Genomic DNA, 22,870 nt, shown 5'->3' with positions numbered 1-22,870 from the left:
CATTAATATTTATAGTCATATAGTTCAACATGGCCATTTTATACTTTGTTTACATCTCATTTCCGCTTCCTCACCACCACCTTTCCCCTTTTCCATTCTCAGTTTTCTTTTTTTGAATGCACTGTATGACAACACTTCTAAAACATAAAATATTTCTACCATTCCCACATCTAAAATTCCCTTAACCCCAATTGTCCCCCCCCCCCTCTCTGAGTCACCCCTTGTCCTTTGCCAGGCAACAACTCCCCTCTCCATTCGGACTGCGAACCTGTTCACAATTGTCAACTGATTTTGCAGTGACTGTTATTCTCTCCCACCCAACCCCCTCCAGAAGACTTTTATCTTCACATATCAAAGCTCCCCCTCTTTTTCATTTTTATTTAAATATTCTTATTTTTTAAACCCCTCCTCTTTTTCCCCCTTCTCCCTTACTTCCTTTTTCTTCCCTCCTTTACTTCTTACTTATACATTATTTTTACTTCTTTATATGTAGTTTGTCGTTGTTCTTTGTTCTTGTTACATCTCTTCATCTCTTTCTGTCCTGCAGGTGTTCTGCAAATTCTTGTGCTTTCTCCGGATCAGAGAATAGTCTGTTTTGCTGCCCCGGGATAACTATTTTAAGCACTGCTGGATATCTTAACATAAATTTATAGCCTTTCTTCCATAGGATCAATTTTGCTGCGTTAAACTCCTTCCTTTTCTTTAGGAGCTCAAAACTTATGTCTGGGTAGATCAAAAAAATTTTGACCTTTGTATTCCAGTGGTTTTTTGTCTTCTCTCATTTTATTCATTGCCTTCACCAATATATTTTCTCTTGTCATGTATCTCAGGAATTTTACTAAAACGGATCTTGGTTTTTGTTGTGACTGTGGTTTCGGTGCTAGTGTTCTGTGTGCCCTTTCTATTTCCATTCGTTCCTGCATTTCTGGCATTCCCAGGACCTTTGGGATCCATTCTTTTATAAATTCTTTCATATCTTTGCCTTTTTCATCTTCCTTAAGGCCCACTATCTTTATATTGTTTCACCTACTATAGTTTTCCATTATATCCCTCTTCTGAGCTAACAAGTCCTGTGTTTCTTTAACTTTTTTTGTCACTTTCTTCCAATTTTCTTTTTAAGTCGTTCACTTCCATTTCTACCGCCATTACACATTCTTCCACATTTTCTAATCTTTTCCCTACATCTGTTATGACCAGCTCTATTCTACTCACTTTTTCTTCTGTATTTTTCATTTTTCTTTTCATTTCACTAAATTCTAGTGTCAGCCATTCTTTTAATGGTTTCATTTGTTCTTGAATCTTTTTTAATCTATGTACTGTCCATTCATTTTACCTCCTATTCCTCTGTGCAGAGCTTGGTGTTCTACTTCTTCTTCTGTGTCTGCTCTTGGGTTTGTGTCTTCTATTTCTCTTCCTTGAATCTGTATCTCTTCTGACTTTCTTGTTGAGCTGCTTGTCTGTTTGTTGGGTTTTTTTCCATGGTGTCTTGATGTTGGTCCTCTTCTTCTGGGCTGGTTATCTGTTGTGCCTCTAGTTTCCTTTTTTCTTTCCCACCCCTCCCGTTCCCATTGTTTTCTTTATCTTTCAGCTGGGAGCCCTGCTGTCGGGTCTCTCTCAGCTGTTCATGCTGTGGAGTTTTTCACTCCACAGCTGATCCCCCCTCCCGTCAGTGTTCTCCTTGTCGTGCGCAGTTGCGCACCCGTTTGGCTCCTTGAGCCATTTTTGCAGTCCTGCGGTCAGTGGGTCGCGACCCTGCGGGGTCTCCACTAACCTTGGGGTGTGGGTTCCTCTTTCCACAGCGGGTCCCTGCTTTTTCATGCAGGTAAGGCCTTTGCCTTTCTCTTCCGGCGTTTTTCTTCTTTTCTTCCCGTTGTTTTTGGCTTTTCTTTCTTAGGTGCCCTTTTCTCTACACCTTTAATTCTTATTTGTTGTGATTTGTGTGTCTGGGTCTTTGTTTTTTCTTCACTTTTTTCCTTCTCTCTGGAGAGGGCTGGTATTCTCCTACCGGCCACTACTCCCATCACGTGACTCCTCTCCATTAGTGAAGTCCCTTCAAAAGCTCTGGTGCTGATACGTCTAGCATGGGGAAGACCGCCAGTATTTTAAATAGGATCGGTTTTAAAGTGTTTGTAAGTGACCTACTCTTACAAACCTTTCCCAACTTATCTCCCAAAAACATATCTATATATATCTCTATACTCTGTCACACCAGTATAATGCTGAATGTACACCAAAATGTTTTGAAGGACAACACATAGTACTTGAGCTTTCAATTAAGAAACTACTTCAGCGTTTATGGCTCTATTTTTTTCCAGATGTGTCGACTCCAAAAATGAACTCTCTTTCAGAGTTTCTGTGACCCTGTATCCAGCCAACAAACTAACTTTCTAAGAAAGATATTTTTTATAACTAAAGAAGAACACAAATCCATTACACAGCTCCTTCAGACAAGTCACCAGATTTGATTTACCCACTGTTTGCTAGTGTTTGTATTTTTGCATAAAGATTTATTTTTCTTTGCCTTTATCTTCTTTCTCTATGGAGTAAATGTTAAGCATTCCCAGTTTTGTATCTCTGTCAACATCTGAAATAATACTTAATTTGTCAAAAGATTCTTCAGGCAGGTTCTTCGTTTGAGTTGGCAGGAATGCAGAATTCAGCCAAGGTTCTTTCAGGTACTATGCAAAAACAAACACAAGAATTTAAGGGGAGTCATTCCCAATTAAGTTGTAAACATGAAGCTCTCTCAAAATATCCATCTGTTTTTAATAGATGGAATAAAAATGAGAATTTGTAATCTTGAGGTAGGATTAGGAAATCCAGAAGGCATTTACATGTCTATATTTATAGAGATGTATAGAAATATTATTGGATGATGGAATACTTATTTGTGAAATTTTATTTACTTATGCTATCATGTTATGGATAAAAATGTGACTCTACTTGAGATTATGAGTCTGAAAACTTTCAGCTATGAGGAAAGTTGGGATAAGTTCAGAATAAATATAATTTTGAATCAACAAGTGCTAAGACAGTCTGGAGGGATGTAAAATTACGAGGTGCCAAGATCAAAAAACAGAAACTTAGAGGTGAAATAAAAAAATATAGTTGGCATAACAATTAGATTGGGTGAGAGTGGGGAGGGAAACGTGTCTGTGAATCTCTGCCTAAAAGAATGTAGATGGAGAAACCTTCATCACATTTAAACTGTACTTGAATTTACACTTGAATAGTTGTGACCTGTAGAGTTATGGACCCACTGCTGGAAAGTTGGATTAGGCCAGGTGGTCCCTTCTTGACTAACACAGATAATATGGTCTGAACGACCTTCTTTGTTGTAACCCTCTATCTGCTTATTCTTCTTTAGAAAGCTCTATTTCAAATTAATGAACTAAACAGAAAACAAAGCGACTCATTGCTGTTTCTGGGATACTGCTGACAAACAATGGCTAATACTTTCACACTCCCATGGGCACAAAATATTGCCTGCCTTAGCATAGAAGATTGTCGGAAGCTGCTGCCATAGCAGCGGGCTGCTGAATGGTGGAGAGCGAGGAGAGGAGACAAAGCACTCCTCCGTAGGGTTCTACCACACGGTCCAACTTACTGATGGCTCCGTAATGGCTTTAAATGGCCTATTAAAGGAGCAGACAGTGGTTTATTTTAAAATCCTGTAACGGCAGGGTCTGGGCCCAAGATTGGCAGCAGACTCAAGGGTTGCAGACTCCGGGGAAAATCAGAGCACTGGCACAAGAAAATGAGGAGACAACGACCCCTCCCCCCACCCATTTGAGAAGGAGAAGGATGGACCAGTGAGGGGCTCCGAGGCTGAAGAACACACAGGTGAAGGCCTGTTGGTGTCTTGAGGAGAGGAACATATGCAGGCTGCAGTCGACTGTGGTCAAAGGACTCGCACCAGGCTGTGAACTGCTGGAAACTGGCTTGATACTGGATGAGGGGTACCAGGTATTGGAACCAGGATATGAGAAGGGTGCCAAAGGCACTAAGGGCTTTCCGATAGCGTCAGAGATTTGAATCTGGAACTCGGATTGCTGATGGTTTGGACTAGAGTTTTTGTGGCTGTGGAGGCTGTGTGAACAGTAAAGGCAAATCCATGGACACTCAGTGACTCGGGGTGGGGTGGGGGGGGGAGGGTCTCTTTACTTTTCTTTCTGTGACAGTAAGATGCACATGTCAATTTCTGCAGATGGTAAATCTGTCCTCTTTATGCAGACTAAAGCAAATTTCATGTAATATTACACCTGTTTTATTACGTATCAATAAAGGATTCTTGGGACCATAATTGGGACCGAAGGATCAGTCGTATCTTGAAATGGACGCAAGACAGAATTTTACCCACACACATGAACCGCCAAAGTCTTAAAGCAAATGTTTTAATCAAATGTTGTATTTAACAAACTATAACAGGGATACAGGGCATCTAAGAGCTAAAATGTACGTACTTACTTTGTTAGTCAGCGTCCCAGAGTCCACAGGCTGGGCATGGCCATCTTGATTCCTACGTGTGAATCTTCGGTTGGTGCACGCGTAGTGGGTTTGCTTATTGAAGTTCGGTTAGCGCATGCGCATGAGTTAAGCACCCTGACAATTTTGAATTTGCGCCCTTAACGCGCGCTTGGGCCAATTGAAGAGGCAGGAATCAAGATGGCTGCACCCAATCTCGGGATGCTATGATGCCAGCTAACAAGGTACGTACACACATTTTGGCTCTTACATGCCCTGCATCCCTGCTATAGTTTGTCAAATACAACATGAACTGGGTGAATTTAAGGTGATATTTTTCTTTTTTTTTTAAATTCAGTCGTATGTACAGATGGATGCAAGTCAGGGAGTACCTGTATTTGTGGATGGAAACTTGCATATATTTTTAAAATGCAAGTTATGGAATTTATTTGGAAGTGCAGGGCACATATTAAACTTCTGCCACAACTTGGGCATCAATGTGGAATTACCTCAGAACAAATTCTCAGCCTCTATCATAGTTTTACCGGATGATATCCCTGCACTCTCAGGTGGACCTGTAACTCAATGCAACACATCTGGAAGAAGATAGCTAGAATTCGATTATATCTGCCAGAATGGTTGGAATTAAATTTAATTCAGAAATAAGAATGGATGATTGACACAACACGTACCTCTTTAATGTGTTCAGGAAGGTTGAAGGAAGGAAAGAAAATATATTTGATGATTCTGTATCCATGTAGCGATAGACAGAAAATGCCAAGGGTCACAAGAGAGACAACAAAAAACGATGCAAGAAAAATTATAATAATCTTCCACTCTGCAACTCTACCTGCAAGCAGAAAAACAACTTTAGTCAGTAAAAAACTGATATTTGGACACAAATCTCTGAAAATATCTAAAGTCTTAGTAGAGGGTAATGAAGAAAAGAGTGGATTGTGTAAGTTGATATCTGGGCATAGGTATGGATATGCCTTTTTAGGTAAAAATTGAGCTGATTTGTGTTTTTAAATTGTTAACAAGTGGTTTTAAGTGTTTTAACATTTTAAAATTGTATTTTAAAAATTTTGTACCAATATTCACTGCATAAATTCTCAAAATATTCAGTAATGGTGGTTTATTGAGAGCAGTGTAAAGAAAAATGACCAGACAAATAAAGGGGACAAAATTCTCTACATCAGATGGCCTGTATCTCAGAGTTTAAAAGAATTAGCTGTGTAGATGCATCTCAACTCTTTTGATTCAAAATAGGCTTCCATGAACTGAAAGACTGCACATGCAACCCTGCTCTTCAGAATAGGGGAAAGAGAGAAAATAATTTGAAAAATAGGTTTGTTCTTGTTACAAGGATGTTGAAGTATAAAAATAAACCAAAGAGCAATTATACAAGACTCTAATGTGATCACACATGGCATGATTTTATGGTCATTACCTCAGAAATGATTCACACTTTAGAGGGGGTTCAACAAAGATCAGCTATAGTCATTTTGAGATGTCATATAGTCAGAGGTTTTGTCAAATCCTCCTGTTAGAATTACTGGCAAACTAACTAAAGTATTTGGGGTGTTGACAGAATACATGTAGTGATTCTTCTTCTGGCTGGAAAGAGTTTGGGAAGAGAAGCAGAACAAAGGAGGTTGAGATAAAGGAGATATCCTTTCATCAGAAAGTTGTGAATGTTTGGAGGTTCCCCTTCCGGTAAATTGTGTATGCTCAATCACGGAGTATATTCTATTTGGTGCCAATATTTAAAGTGAAGGTTCATGATTTTTTGTTTTGAATATGCTGTTGTTCAAAGGATATGGGAATAGAGTGAAGAAGTGTTCATCTGGTATAGAGAATTCATCAACGTTTTGTCCACTTTATTTTCTAGTCAGCCACGATGCTAAATGGTAGACGAAGTTCAAGACCACCCAATTCTTACATTCTTATCTAATTTTCATGCACAAAAATCCAAGAAGCAACTAAGTGAAAAGATTTCCAATTAATTTGATTATAAAAGTGTTAGTTTAATCTGGTTGGTATTCAGATGACCTTCCACATCTGAATAGTTCCAGTGGTTCACCTAAGCAGCAATGTCGCATTGGTAAAGGAGTGATGGTGAACATCTGACTTAGCAATGCTAGAGTGGATCAGGTCCTTGGGAAACAGAATAATTTAACGTGATTGAAAACTATTGCTTATCCCATAGTACACCTTGAGGAGAAATAGACTAATTTAAAGTAATGGTACCATCATCCTTCGTAGTTTCACAGATAACAGAACTAGGATGAGTTTTTCGGTTTTCCAAGAAAGGTTTAACTTTCAAGCAGTAGGTGGTCCAAGGCTTCAGGTTGGCGAGAGCTACCATCTTCTGCTGGATATAAGTACTTTCAATCTGTTGGAATTCAAAAAGGTCTGATAAATAATTATCAGGTGTAGAATAGCAATAACATGGCAGATCAAATCAAGCAAGTGGATTAGAGATTTTCCAGTGGAAAGTTGAACCAATCCTTCATTAAGGCTTTACAGACACCCTCACAATGGAAGTTCTTAGTGTACTTCCTTCACATGAATAATGATCTCATGAGATGTCTTCTTCCGATGGGCCGAGCAGTGTAATAAGTCAGCCATGGTTTAGTGAGAAGAACTGAATGTAGTTTTCTTAGTTGTAATTTGACACAAGGTGGTGTAAGTCTGAAACTATTTTACAAAAGATAAATTAGCCCATTACATATTTAGGCATTGAAATCTTTGATTTTAATATCTATATTTTAGGAATTTGGTTTAATTATAGGATGGGGAGGAATTACTGCAAATTTCTTTTTAAAATGTATCAGTGAATGTTTACCTTTCTCAGCAGGCAAATTAGTTGCATCTATTTTCATTTTACCTTAATTAAATAAATTACATTTTTTAAATCTTAATTTTTCTAATGTTTTCTTACTGTAGGCATATTCTGCTCAAATGCTCGGACAGGAGTTTATTAAGAAGTTTGGAACACTATCATTGGTCCTCACTGATCTACAAAAGTGAATAATCAGTTGTCAAGAGGAAGACTGGCAATCGTTAGCTTCCTAAAAGGTATAATTACACCGAACAACAAAGATTTTGCTTCCTCAACACATTTGGGTGTATTTTATAGATTGTAGGCTGCTGATCACAAAAATGGAAAACCACAAGTGCAGATGCTGGCATTTTGATCAAACAATAAGAGACTGGAGGAACTCAGCTATGGAGAGAAATTGACAGTCAATAATTTGGGTCAGGTTCTTTTATCAAGAGTAGAGTGGGAGGGGAAGAGAGCAAACAATTTTTTTAAATTTAAAATTTAGACCTACAGCTCAGTAACAGGCCATTTCGGCCCACGGGTCCGTGTTGCCAAATTTACACCCTATTAACCTACACCCCCAGCATGTTTTGATTAGTTGGAAGAAACTGGAGGCCCCGGGGAAAACCCACGCAGACACTGGGAGAATGTACAAACTCCTTACGGACAGCACGGGATTTGGACTCTAGTCATGATTGCTGGCGCTCTAAAGGCATTGAGCTAACTGCTACACCATCTGTGCCACCCCAAGCATCGACTGACCATTCCTCTCCATGGATGCTGCCTGATCTACCGAGTTCCTTCAGCATCTTGCTGCCTAGTGAATTGAATGTTGAGTAAAACATGAAAGTCTGCAGACACCATGAATGAAGTAAAAACAATGCTGGAGAAACTCAGCAGGCCAAATAGTGTACTTTATGTTGCAAAGATAAAGATGCACAACCAACATTTTGGGATGAGCTCTTCATCAAGGTACGAGCAAAATATAGACAGGTACTCGAACCAAATGATTGGGGGGGGGGGGCGGGGGTGGAAGGGCAGGGGAGCACAGACCCCAGAGAGCTGCAGACTGAGCGAAAGTGCTTAGTGAAGCGATCTGCCAGTCTGCATCCAGTCTCTCCAATGTTGAGAAGGTCACAACAGGAACATTGGATGCCGTAGATGACTCCTACAGATTCATAAGTGAAGTGCTGCTTCACTTTGAAGGACTGTTCGGGGCCTCAAATGTTGAGTCCCGAGGGTTGTACCATGTCAAGTAGAAAGATATTAATTGAGTTTGCTCTAGGTTTCAATGAAAGAGTAGAAGAGGCCAAAATCAGGGAGATTAGAGAGGGAGTGGGATGGAGCTGGCGAATTAAAGTGACCTCTCACTGGAACTGAGAGTTACCTTTATGGACTGAATAGAATCATTCATTGGTCTAGGATTCTCTGCTGTAGAGGAGACCACATTGTGAGCACTGAATGCAATTCACAATGGTGGAAGTACAAGTGAATTGTTGCCTCATCTGGAAGAATTTATGGCAGGAAGAGGTAAAACAGCATTTTAATTGACCAGAAGGCATTATTGTCCCTTTAAACTACCAATGTGTTTCTCAGTCTATGAAATGTACCTTTTTTTCCTCTGCATCTTCCCAGTAGGACACCTCATAAGCCAAGTCCGGAAAATATTCACGCATAGATATATTGACATTCTCATTTACAGGCTCAGTGATCTTGATATCGAGCATATTCAACCTCGGCTTCACAATCACTGACAATGGAGGTCCAATTTCAGCTGGCATTACAAAGGAACATTGGTGAAATGGAAAGGAAATTGTGGACAAATGCAAGTTTCAAATTAAATTTAGTGAAAAGAAAACTAATTAATCCTACTTTCATCAAAAGGTTCAAATTGTACAACATTGGCCCACTCAGATGTCTTGCCTTTGTATTCCGCTCTTACACGCAGGTAATAACTAACCATGATGGCCAGTGTATTAGACAGGTCACATTCTGTGATGCTGATGTGTGTGCAGCCTTTCTCGTGAGATCCTTGTTCATACTGGTTGTCATAGTAGCTGTGAAGAACACAATAAAAATGATAGACATGTACATTGGTAGATACAAGAACATAAGAAACAGGAATAGGCCAGAAGGCCTGTTGATCCTGCCCTGCCATTCAATATGGCTGATTTGGCCATCTGCCCGGCTCCACTCACCCATCTGTTCCCTGTTGCCCATAATTGCCCTATTTGTTCAGAAATCTATCTTAAATACATTCAATGAGGCAGTCTCTGCTGCATTCTTGGGTGGAGAATTGGACAGATTCACCACTCTCTGGGATGAGCAGTTCCTCATTAACTCTAACTTAAACTATTTCTCCGAATCAAGAGGTTTTGTCCCATAGCTCCAGTCTCACCTGCAAGTGGAAACACACACATTAGGGGTTAGGGTTCCATCTTATCTATTACTTTAATTATTTTACCTCTCCACAAGATTCCCCACCCCCTCATCCTTCCAAACCCCAGGCTACTCAATGTCTCCTCATAAGATAAAACCATAATTTCTAGAATCAACCCAAAAATGGGTCTCTGCTGGGGTCCAGCACTTTCTTTTTCTCAGTGGCTGCTTTTGAGAAAGTGAAGGTAAGCCTGCTGATCGTAAAGTGGTGACAGTTCTTTAGCAGTGCTGATCCCAGAGAGACCACAGAACAGTTCACCAGAGGAAAAGGTCCTCTGGTCCATGTGTCAACCATGATGATCAAATAAGCCCACCCCATCTTCATGCACGTGATCTGTATTCATGCATGTTTGCACCATCCTCACCATCCTATTAGATTCAACCATTTCCACCTCCTCTCCCTCGGGCAGTGCATTCCAGGCATTTACCACACTGGTGTTTAAAATGAGAAAACACCACAAAAACCTAGTTTCCACAATCCCTTTAAACTTTTCCTCCTCTCATCTGAAAGTTTTGACTTTTTCACCCCAGGATAAAGACTGACTTTCTACTTTTTTTAAAAAAAAATGCCTCTCATAAAATAAACCTGTCAGATTTCCCCTCAGCATCCAATGCAGCAGATAACATCATTCAAGTTTATCCAACCTCTCCAGATATTCAAAATGTTTGGTCCAGTGATGAACAGGCCATAGTGTTTGTCGAAAATGGTAAGTTACTAAATGGTGATTGGATCATGGTTCCTCATTGCTTCAATCTATTGTGCAATTAATCCTTGCAAAACATTTGCGGCACAGCTGATGAGCAAATGCTGGCAGGATATTGGCAAGAAAGCTCTTGTTTTCTTTTTTATTTAATTTGCATTCAGATGAGAGCATAATTGGGCATTGACTTAATAACTTAAAGAAAAGGTGCACTGGATTAGATTAATTTCTAAATCCACAGCCTTCCAAGGTGGATGTACTAACTTTGAGTCAAAGCTGACACTCATACAGAAGTCACAGACTAGGATACTAAGCTTTCTTCAAATATTGATTTGTGTATTTTCTGTTATCTGATAACTCCTGTTATCCATAATTCAAGCAACCGGCAAAAAGAGGAAAGTGAACAAATAATCAGGATGAATTAGAATAAGTAAAAGTTTAATACTGTAAAATTAAATCTTCTCTGAAGTAACACATCATAAACCTTTGGTGAAGATGGGAGCAAACATTCAGCCAGCGGGGTGCCTTGCTCGCAGCAGCTGTTTGAATAAAGTTGTGTTTGAATAAAATGGGATTGCCCAGGACAATGAGCTGGTTGATGCTGCTCACCGTTGGGGTGACTCTTTTAAAGTGTCTCCTTATCCTTGCTTAGAAAGAGTCTTTATTATTATTATGGTGGAAAAGTCTGTGTGTTGCTGTGATCCCAAGAGTGATGCTGCCTGGAGCTCTGTTCCTGGTAGGGTCCCCCATGGTGGTAAGGTCGAGGGTGAGGTCCCTGACAGAACAATCCAACCAAGTCCCCAACAGTGGAGCAGGCAGACAAAGTTACTCAGAACTCAACAGCTGTGATGGAGGAAGAAGGCTGCAACAAATCCTTCAGCTCCATTTGTCGTGGTTTTCATGTCAGTTGGTTGATTTGTGAAGTATTGTGTGCTTCTTGGAGTGCAACATAAAGAAACACACGGTAAACAAATACACACATGGGCGTCTGCTCTGTGGATCAACTGAACGAAAGCCACCATCCTCAACTACGAGGGATAGCCACGATTAAGTATATCAGTAAGGCTTTGTCTGTAAACTTGAGGGAGGGGTTCATTAAAGGCAGCAACATGGTTAGTGCAACGTTGTTATAGCGCCAGCAACCAGGGTTCGATTTTAAATTTTGTAAATGATGGGAATTACCTGATTAAAGTGAACTTCACATAATTAAGGACTACATTGTTGATTCTTTTGAAATTACTTTACATTTTGCACGGTCTTTTGTCTTTAAAACTGTTTATTCTTAATTCGTTAGGCATTGCAAGAGTGAGTCTCAAGCAGCCAGAAATCTTGCTTATCCACTATCTACCATTTCCAGCAAGTGCCAAATACAAGGGGGTTTTACTGCAGTTACAATATCAAAAGAAAAAGGAATAAGCATTTTAAAAACAATATTTTGTTCTATTAGCTCAATTCTCATTTTTTAAACCTCCCTTGGTCACACACAATCAAGATTTATATTTAAGAGTTATCAATTAATACAATAATTAAAATATAGAATTGTTATATCACTTACCTTTGATATTCAACTGAATAATTAACATCACCTTTGTGATAAGTAACTGGGCTCCATTGGAGAACATTCTTAAAATTGATGGAATGCATTTTCACATTTTGTGGTGAAGGGAGCTTAGCCAAACCTGTTTTAAATAAATAACAATAAGGATTTATAACTTGTATGTTTATCAGAATATTGTCTCTGATTTTATGCAATAAATGGCCATGGGATCAACTATAATTTTATTTTTATTATAAATCCCCCCCCTCCTCCCCAAGTTTAACTCTTCTGTTGAGTGGGTGATCTGTATCCCAACCTCCCTGATTTTGGAAATGACAGCTGAGGAAATTGCACTGGATCTTTGCTTTCTGCCCATCAGAAGCTGAACTTCTCATTTCAGATTGTGGAATTAAAGACATGGACCATTATGCCAATACAATAACACATGGTGAATAATAACTAATCCATTCCCTTGAGAAACATCTTTACAATCACCACCTCACCTTGCCACCCCAGCTCACTCACTGACCAGCTCACACATTCACCAGGATTATCAGGTGCAATGGAAAATTGGGGACTACAACCTGTTCACCAGTTTCACTGTAGAAACGGCAGGAATGGAAAATCAATTTGATTTTTCTTAGTTCTAAAGAGCAATACATTGGAATTTCTTTTGGACTTTCTGTTCAATTGACTTGACTATTCCAGTGATGAACCACCCATTGAATCGCATCCTATGCCATAGGTGCTCTGTGGTTAGTAAGGGATTGCTTAAGATGATATGAGAGTGGGGGAAAAAGGTTGAGAACCACTGGCTTAGACCTAACAAGGAAAAGGGAATGACTAAATGTGTGCAAGTCAGACTGGCATGTGGTTTGGAAGAAAACCCATCAGGCAAGGTCTTCCACTCCTCAAGTGAAAGAAAACAGGATACATGTTAGCACTTGTACTCACTGACAGCTCTGCACAGTTTTTTTTATAATTTTTTATTTTTCACACCATAAACCACATTGACCATGATACATACATTTTCCTTTTCAAATATATACAGTGCCATTTTCTCCCCCCCTCCTCCTCCCATCCCACCCTCCCTACCTCCCCCCCCATCCTCCCATCCCACCCTCCCTACCTCCCCCCCCCATCCATTTAAAGTACAAAATCTAAGATACATTAAACCAGTCAAACAATGTTGTCATTCAATAAAAATAAACAAGAAATTCCACTGAGTCAATTCTTTTCATTTCCTTCTCCTTTCGTTAATTTAGGTGGTAAATGTCCCCGGTAGGTTTTCTCTATTGTGTTTCATGTATGACTCCCATATTTGTACAAATATTTCAATATTATTTCTTAAACAATATGTTATTTTTTTCTAATGGAATACATTTATTCATTTCTATATACCATTGTTGTATTTTCAAATTATCTTCCAATTTCCAGGTTGACATAATACATTTTTTTGCTACGGCTAGGGCTATCTTAACAAATCTTTTTTGTGCACCATCCAAATCAATTCCAAATTCTTTGTTTTTTAATGTTACTTTGGAGGAAGATCTCTGGATTCTTTGGTATATTGTTTTCTGTCATTTTATTTAATATCTGGTTTAGATCTTCCCAAACTTTTTCTACTTTCTCACATGTCCAGATTGCATGAATTGTTGTTCCCATTTCTTTTTTTTACAATGAAAACATCTGTCAGATACTGTTGGGTCCCATTTATTTAACTTTTGAGGTGTAATGTATAGCCTGTGTATCCAGTTATATTGTATCATACGTAACCTCATATTTATTGTATTTCTCATCGTTCCAGAACATAACTTCTCCCATGTTTCCTTTTTTATCTTTATATTTAAATCTTGTTCCCATTTTTGTTTAGTTTTACCATTTGTTTCCTCATTCTCCTTTTCTTGCTGTTTAATATACATGTTTATTACAAATCTTTTGATTATCATTGTATCTGTAATCACATATTCAAAGTTACTTCCCTCTGGTAACCTCAGACTGCTTCCTAATTTGTCCTTCAAGTAGGATCTCAATTGGTAATATGCCAGCACTGTATCTTGAGTTATATTGTATTTATCTTTCATTTGTTCAAAGGATAATAATCTATTTCCTGAAAAACAATTTTCTATTCTTTTGATCCCTTTTTTCTCACATTCTCTAAAGGAAAGGTTATCTATTGTAAAAGGGAGTAACTGATTTTGCATCATTATTAGTTTTGGTAATTGGTAATTTGTTTTATTCCTTTCTACATGAATCTTCTTCCAAATATTGAGCAGATGATGTAATACTGGAGAACTCCTACGTTGTACCAATTTTTCATCCCATTTATATAATATGTGTTCAGATATCTTTTCCCCTATTTTATCTAGTTCCAATCTAGTCCAATCTGGCTTTTCCCTTGTTTGGTAAAAATCTGATAGGTATCTTAATTGTGCGGCTCTATAATAATTTTTAAAGTTTGGCAGTTGTAAGCCTCATTGTTTATACCATTCTGTTAATTTATCTAGTGCTATCCTCGGTTTCCCCCCTTTCCATAAAAATTTCCTTATTATTTTCTTTAACTCCTTGAAGAATTTCTCTGTCAAGTGTATTGGCAATGCCTGAAATAGGTATAATATCCTTAGGAAAATGTTCATTTTAATAGAGTTTATCCTTCCTATTAGTGTTAATGGTAAATCTTTCCAATGCTCTCAATCGCCCTGTAATTTTTTCATTAGTGGATAATAATTGAGTTTATATAGATGGCTGAGATTTTTATTTATTTGTATACCTAGGTATCTTATTGCTTGCATTTGACATCTGAATGGTGATTCCTTCTTAAATTTTGAGAAATCCGCATTATTCATTGGCATTGCCTCACTTTTATTTACGTTAATCTTGTAACCCGATACTTCTCCATATTCCTTCAATTTCTTATATAATTCTTTTATTGATAGTTCTGGTTCTGTTAAGTATACTATAACATCATCCACAAATAAACTGATTTTATATTCCTTGTCTTTTATTTTTATCCCTTTTATATTATTTTCTGTTCTTATCAATTCTGCTAGCAGTTCTATAGCTAATGCGAACAATAAGGGTGATAGTGGGCATCCCTGCCTTGTTGATCTGCTTAAGTTAAATTGCTTTGATATATATCCATTTACTGTCACTTTCGCCAATGGCCCCTTATATAATGCTTTAATCCAATTAATATACTTCTCTGGTAAAATGAATTTTTGCAATACTTTGAATAAATAATTCCATTCTACTCTGTCAAAGGCCTTCTATGCATCTAAAGCAACTGCTGCTGTTGGGGCTTTACTCCCTTCTACTGCATGAATTAAGTTAATAAATTTACAAATATTGTCTGTTGTGTGTCTTTTTTTAATAAATCCAGATTGGTCTAGATTTACCATTTTAGGTACATAATCTGCTAATCTGTTTGCTAATAGTTTAGCTATTATCTTAAAATCTGTGTTAAGTAATGATATTGGTCTATATGACGCTGGTGCGAGTGGATCTTTCCCTTGCTTTAGTATTACTCTAATTATTGCTGTTTTACATGAATCTGGTAAGCTTTGTGTTTTGTCAAACTGGTTGATTACTTCCACGAGGGGAGGAATTAAGAAATCTTTAAATGTTTTATAGAATTCTATTGGTAATCCATCCTCTCCTGGTGTTTTATTATTTGGAAATTTTTTTATTATCTGTTGTATTTCTACTATTTCAAATGGTTCTGTTAATTTATTTTGTTCCTCTATTTATACATTCATGTTTTTTTTTCTTTGGCTTGGCTTCGCGGACGAAGATTTATGGAGGGGGTAAAAAGTCCACGTCAGCTGCAGGCTCGTTTGTGGCTGACAAGTCCGATGCGGGACAGGCAGACACGGTTGCAGCGGTTGCAGGGGAAAATTGGTTGGTTGGGGTTGGGTGTTGGGTTTTTCCTCCTTTGCCTTTTGTCAGTGAGGTGGGCTCTGCGGTCTTCTTCAAAGGAGGTTGCTGCCCGCCAAACTGTGAGGCGCCAAGATGCACGGTTTGAGGCGTTATCAGCCCACTGGCGGTGGTCAATGTGGCAGGCACCAAGAGATTTCTTTAGGCAGTCCTTGTACCTTTTCTTTGGTGCACCTCTGTCACGGTGGCCAGTGGAGAGCTCGCCATATAACACGATCTTGGGAAGGTGATGGTCCTCCATTCTGGAGACGTGACCCATCCAGCGCAGCTGGATCTTCAGCAGCGTGGACTCGATGCTGTCGACCTCTGCCATCTCGAGTACTTCGACGTTAGGGATGAAAGCGCTCCAATGGATGTTGAGGATGGAGCGGAGACAACGCTGGTGGAAGCGTTCTAGGAGCCGTAGGTGGTGCCGGTAGAGGACCCATGATTCGGAGCCGAACAGGAGTGTGGGTATGATAATGGCTCTGTATACGCTTATCTTTGTGAGGTTTTTCAGTTGGTTGTTTTTCCAGACTCTTTTGTGTAGTCTTCCAAAGGCGCTATTTGCCTTGGCGAGTCTGTTGTCTATCTCATTGTCGATCCTTGCATCTGATGAAATGGTGCAGCCGAGATAGGTAAACTGGTTGACCGTTTTGAGTTTTGTGTGCCCGATGGAGATGTAGGGGGGCTGGTAGTCATGGTGGGGAGCTGGCTGATGGAGGACCTCAGTTTTCTTCAGGCTGACTTCCAGGCCAAACATTTTGGCAGTTTCCGCAAAGCAGGACGTCAAGCGCTGAAGAGCTGGCTCTGAATGGGCAACTAAAGCGGCATCATCTGCAAAGAGTAGTTCACGGACAAGTTTCTCTTGTGTCTTGGTGTGAGCTTGCAGGCGCCTCAGATTGAAGAGACTGCCATCCGTGCGGTACCGGATGTAAACAGCGTCTTCATTGTTGGGGTCTTTCATGGCTTGGTTCAGCATCATGCTGAAGAAGATTGAAAAGAGGGTTGGTGCGAGAACACAGCCTTGCTTCACGCCATTGTTAATGGAGAAGGGTTCAGAGAGCTCATTGTTGTATCTGACCCGACCTTGTTGGTTTTCGTGCAGTTGGATAATCATGTTGAGGAACTTTGGGGAACATCCGATGCGCTCTAGTATTTGCCAAAGCCCTTTCCTGCTCACGGTGTCGAAGGCTTTGGTGAGGTCAACAAAGGTGATGTAGAGTCCTTTGTTTTGTTCTCTGCACTTTTCTTGGAGCTGTCTGAGGGCAAAGACCATGTCAGTAGTTCCTCTGTTTGCGCGAAAGCCGCACTGTGATTCTGGGAGAATATTCTCGGCGACACTAGGTATTATTCTATTTAGTAGAATCCTAGCGAAGATTTTGCCTGCAATGGAGAGCAACGTGATTCCCCTGTAGTTTGAGCAGTCTGATTTCTCGCCTTTGTTTTTGTACAGGGTGATGCCACCATACATTCATGTATACACACACATACACACACATCTATATATATATATATATACACAAATATACCCATATACACACATACATATAGTTCGTGCTCATTTTTACTCTCATGACATGTCTTCATCTCTCTGCTTGTTTTGCAGTTGTTCTGCAAATTTTCGTATTTGCTCTGGATCCGAGAATAGTCTGTTTTGTTGCCCTGGAATAACTATTTTAAGTACCGCTGGGTACTTTAACATAAATTTATATCCTTTTTTCCATAAGATCGTTTTTGCTGTATTGAACTCCTTCCTCCTCTTCAGGAGTTCAAAACTTATGTCTGGATAGAAAAAAAAATTTTGACCTTTGTATTCCAGTGGCTTTTTGTCTTCTCTTATTTTCTTCATTGCTTTCTCCAATATATTTTCTCTTGTTGTATATCTTAAGAATTTTACTAAAATGGATCTTGGTTTTTGCTGCAGTTGTGGTTTCGGGGCTAAAGTTCTATGTGCCCTCTCTATTTCCATTTCTTCCTGTAATTCTGGTCTTCCTAGGACCCTGGGGATCCAATCTTTTATAAATTCTCTCATATTCTTGCCTTCTTCATCTTCCTTAAGGCCCACTATCTTTATATTATTTCTTCTATTATAGTTTTCTATTATATCTATCTTCTGAGCTAACAGCTCATGTGCCTCTTTAACTTTTTTATTAGATTCTTCTAATTTCTCTTTTAAGTCCTCTACTTCCATTTCTACAATTATTTCTCGTTCTTCCATATTTTCCACTCTTTTTCCTATCTCTGACATGACCATTTCTATTTTATTCATTTTTTCTTCTGCATTCTTAATTCTTCTTTTTATCTCATTAAATTCTTGTAATTGCCATTCTTTCACTGATTCCATATATTCTTTAAAAAAAGATATATCCATTGTCTTGCCTTTCTCCTCTTCTTCCATTTCTTTCTGTTCTTCTTCTTCTTCTTCCTCTGGGTTGACCATCTGTTGTTTCCTTGTTTTCTTTTTACCCTCTTCTTTCTTGTTGTTGTTATTTTCTGTGTTCTGCACCTGCTGCTGCGTTGCAGGTGTCTCTCTCAGCTGTGGAGATCGACTCCGCAGCTGTTCCTCCCTCCCGTCAGAGTGTTTTTTTTCATGCGCATCGCACATGTGCGAGGAGTTGCGCACTTTTACTCGGCTCTGTGAGCCATTTTTGTAGTCCTGAGCCCGGGACTTCCACTGACCTGAGGGAGCGGGCTTCTCTCTCTGCGGCGGGCCTCCTTGGACATTCTTTCTTCTTCTCTTCTTCCCGTTGTTTTCGACTTTTCTCTCTTCGCTGCCATTTTCTTCTCACCTTTATTTTTACTTTGTTGTAAATTTTAATCTTGTACCTTTGTGTTTTGTGCGTTTTTTTTTAAACTTTTCGGGAGAGGGCTGGAATTCCCTGACCGGCCACTACTCCATCACGTGACTCGTGGCATGCGCGCGATGTATGCAGGCGCGGAATGGTGGAATAACGGAAGCAGAGAAATAAATATACGTCGATGTTCAACGGGTAAATCATGTGTTGATGGTGCTATCAATTTCACATTTCGGGCTACAAATGTGACAGAGGTCGCCCAATTTGAGTCTTGCCTACAAAAGGACCAGGAGTGTTGTGACCACAGCAACGCAAGAAGAATTCGTGAATCTGTAGCAGCCAGACTCCAGTCTTCCCATCAGTTCAACATTAATTCTGGGCATCAAATTTCAAAGGCCGGCGCTTCAACACTGAATTAATCCGACACTGTTTGAATGTTTCTCTTTGAGCAGTCATGGTCAGAGATTCCCAGGAGTCATGGGGATCGTGCATTTCTTCAGAAAGGTTTTCTGCACATTCTTGAATCTGTCCACTTTGTAATGATATCTTCTCATGACACAGCTCACACCACACAGTTATTGTACCCATAACTAAATGGTCCCTATGCACCCTATATATCTTCAACATTGAGCTACTCTTTGGAGCCATTGCTTTCTAAGCTGCATTTTATTCAGTAACCATACCCAAGGACTACCTTTGATAAACATGATAAAAAAAGACAGTTAATACAGTATTAAATCTGAGTTCAATGTATTTCCATACCTTAATGTATTTTTTAAAAAAAACACTAAGTAATCCTTAAAGTTAATTTTAGAGGAGCAAAAAAAAAAATCAGGAAATTAATTTGGGCACAAAGTTTAGGAAGATGTGGAACTTTTATCAGCAAAATCTCCTAATACTTAGAATGACAACGTTCAGAGAAATGACACACTTACACATTAAAGAAGAACAAGGAGGTGAAATTTGATTGAGATGTGCAAAATTAGGAGCGGTATAGATAGTCTCCCCCTACCCCCAACACCGAGGGTGGATGAGACAAGAACAAGACTTGAGAGCGAAAGGGGAAATGTTTAAAGGGAACATGAGGAGGAACTTCTTCAATGCAGAGTGTGGTGAGAGCTGCAGTAGTGAATGCAGTCTCCATTTTGACATTTGAAACATTTAGGTAGATACAGGTAGATGTGAGAAGTATGGAGGAATATGGTCTAGGCCATGGGGAACAGGGAGAATAGTAGATCAGCAAAGATCAAATGGGCCGAAGAGCCTCTTTCAGTGCTGCAGTGTTCTATGGTTTGAGGTCTGAATCTAGGGTCAGGAGAAGTCCTAAAGTTTGTACTGCCCTTCAAGCACCGATTTCTGCTCCGGAAAATGTTCCTGGTCCTTTGTGAGACAAACCAAGGGTGTCAACATGCCAAGAAATATTATGGCGGAGTAGAAAGAGGTTTTCGTTCGTAGAAGTGAGGCGTTGGTACTCTGGCTCTCCACTCGTATTTTAGGGACACAATCCAAAGGTAGGGGGGGGGGTCCACAAAGGCGGAGGGGGTCCACAAAGGCAGAGGGGGTCCACAAAGGCAGAGGGGGTCCACAAAGGCGGAGGGGGGGTCCACAAAGGCAGAGGGCGGGTCCATAAAGGTGGGGGGAGGGTCCACAAAGGCAGAGGGGGGTCCACAAGGGCGGAGGGGGATCCACAAAGGCCGGGGGAGGGGGTCCACAAAGGCGGGTGGATTAATTTCAGCGGGAACTTTACGCAATGTTCCAAATCTTATTTTATTTCCCCATCCACCAGAATATTTTTGGATCGTACGTCACGTAATGGTCAGGTTTTAAAAATAAATCCTCATCACCTCATTGGGAATCCGGTTAAAGTCCACTCGGAAAGAGGAAGTGATAGTCCCAACTGTGAATAGTTCTCAACTTTTAAGTGTCTGGGCTGGCAACCGACTTCAAAGTAGAAATTGTGTCTTCCCCCACCCCCACCAAAATGTAACAAATTTAGCGGGTTGCCCAAATTTTTTTGCTCGATAGGATCCCGGTCCGGCTTTTGAAAACGCGCCGGTCTGGCCGAGACCCCTCCCGCCCCCGCGCCCCCGCCCCGCGCCCCGCGAACGGGTTCCTAGTAGCGAGCAACGCAAGTGGTTACACTAACCTGGCTGCCCTACAACTGCCGCGAACAGGGAATACAGCGCGATTCTGCTCGCAGCCATGCCCCGTGTCCTCGGCCCCCACCTCGAAGGCGACTGACCTCCGAGCTTCCTCATTCTTTCATATGGCTCTCCTGACAGCGATAAAGGGTTACGATGGGGCGGGAATTACCTGGAACCATTTCTGATGGCATTTGCCAGGAAATAGCATGGGAGGTTTGCCCTTCGGCGAATGTCTTTGTCACCGAATCCTTGGGTGTGTTAATGACAACTCGTGAGAGGGTTCTCAACCTTCTATCCCACTTTAAGTCCTCCCTCGGCCATCGGTGCTCTGTGATGAGGAAGGGATTGCTTATGTGAGTGGGAAGGGAAGGTTGAGAACCACTGTTCTAGATCCAATTGTTACTGAAATATTTTGCTTGAGAAAAATTGCTGTTGGCCCATTCCCTTTGGAGTTCGGAAACCGTGCACATAACGAGTCAATGAGGGATGATTAAAACAGTGATTTTCTTCCCACCCACATCCCACTTTAAGCAATCCCTTATCCCTCAGAGGGCGAGGGAGGGGGGGGGGGAGAAATTTAATGGTAACATTTTTACTCAGAGGGGGGGTGAGGGGGCACTGGAGAAGCTGGTTGAGGCACATATTATTGCAGCCTTCCAAAATAAATTTGGACAGATATACAGGTAGGATAGGCTGAGTGGGACATCAGCTAAAACATAGGCAGGTGGGACTAATATGGGTGAAACACTCTGGTTGGCAAGAGCAAATTGGTCCAAAGTGACTGTTACCACCATGTATGTCATGTTTACGTGGTGTACAATTTATTTTTTGCGCTACCATTAAGTGGTAATTCTGCTGCCCCACAGGAAAAAAGGAATCACAGCTTTGTAAAGTGATACCATGGATATACTCTGACAATAAATCTGAAAACTGATTCTGACCAATAATATAGCAGCCGAACACTAGCATTACAAAAGGGAATGACGGATCAGATGGGATGTTAAACTGGATTGAATCAGAATTTTCATGAAATACAGTGTTTTTTGGCAGCATCAGTGTGGAGACATCTTATTAAATTACTGTAAAAAAAAAGTAACACTAATACTGCATGAAAAGTAAGGCAATGTCTTTGGTTCATTGATTGTTCAGGAATCTGATGGCAGAGGAGTAGAAGCTGTCCTTGTGCTGCTGAGTGCTTGACTTGAGGCTCCTGTACCTTTTCCCCAATGGAGGCAGAGTGGAGAGGGCATAGCCTGGGTGGTGGGGGTCTTCGAGGATAGATGCTGCTTTTTTAAGACACTGCCTGAAGTAGATGTCCTCGATGGAGTGAAGTCTGTTGTGTGTGATGTCACAGGCCGAGTTTATTCCTCTATGGTTCGAGGTCTGAATGTCAGGTCAGGAGAACCCTCTGGAGTTTATTCTTGTCTTGAGAGTTGGTGCCTCCATACCAGGCAGTGATGCAACCAGCCTGGTCCACCTGTAGAAGTTTACGAGAGTCTTCGGTAACATACCAAACCACCTCAGACATCTCACTGTAATGGATAAATATTGGGAGGAATTTGATAAGATTAGTGGGTTACATACATACATTTTAAAACATATTATTTGGAAGACTGAAGAATTCATATTCAGGAACATTGCAAAAACTATGGAGAATGCTATGCACATTTCACAAGTAGGTGCTAATTGAAATGACCTCACAAAATGAATAGACCATTGTTTGGAGGAGACAAACTGGCTGTTTAAAAGTACCTACAGTGTGCTCACAGAAAGGTCACTCCTGGGTTTTGTTTATCTAAGATAACAAATGGGAGCAGAAAGATAACTCCTGTTGTTTGCAGAAGAAGATGGGGGTTTTTGCAAGTGAGGGAGTCACATGGGCTTTCTGGCAGTTGGAGAGAGAGAGAGAGAGAGAAAGAGAGCGAGAAGACAAGTTCAACAACCTCTCTCAGCTAGTGCGCGTGTGTGTGTGGGTGTGTGTGTGTGTGTGTGTGTGTGTGTGTGTGTGTGTGTGTGTGTGAGAGAGAGAGATACTGAAAGCAGCTGGA

The 22,870-nt window shown here is 40.3% G+C and overlaps 1 protein-coding gene across 3 annotated transcripts; it reads right to left on the bottom strand.

Annotated features, from left to right (window-relative positions):
• Positions 1-2,267: 2,267 nt before the first annotated feature.
• Positions 2,268-21,084, bottom strand: LOC138738497 (interleukin-10 receptor subunit beta-like). 3 transcript variants are annotated; one of them, XM_069888793.1, is made up of 7 exons: positions 20,992-21,084; positions 11,987-12,110; positions 9,164-9,348; positions 8,902-9,065; positions 6,715-6,859; positions 5,157-5,314; positions 2,268-2,678 (listed from the first exon to the last, which is right to left on the bottom strand). In XM_069888793.1, the coding sequence occupies exons 1-7, from the start codon at positions 21,011-21,013 to the stop codon at positions 2,508-2,510; spliced, it is 969 nt and encodes a 322-aa protein (XP_069744894.1). In that variant the 5' UTR covers positions 21,014-21,084; the 3' UTR covers positions 2,268-2,507. The 3 variants fall into 3 exon arrangements, with proteins under 3 accessions (XP_069744894.1, XP_069744893.1, XP_069744895.1); XM_069888792.1 differs by lacking the exon at positions 20,992-21,084 and adding an exon at positions 20,825-20,969; XM_069888794.1 differs by lacking the exon at positions 20,992-21,084 and adding an exon at positions 20,523-20,603.
• Between the last annotated feature and the right edge of the window lie 1,786 nt (positions 21,085-22,870).

Source organism: Narcine bancroftii, chromosome 7 (assembly GCF_036971445.1).
Source record: "Narcine bancroftii isolate sNarBan1 chromosome 7, sNarBan1.hap1, whole genome shotgun sequence".
Lineage (NCBI taxonomy): Eukaryota > Metazoa > Chordata > Chondrichthyes > Torpediniformes > Narcinidae > Narcine > Narcine bancroftii.
The sequence above is the reverse complement of the archived record's forward strand: the minus strand, read 5'-3'. Positions and strand labels throughout refer to the sequence as shown.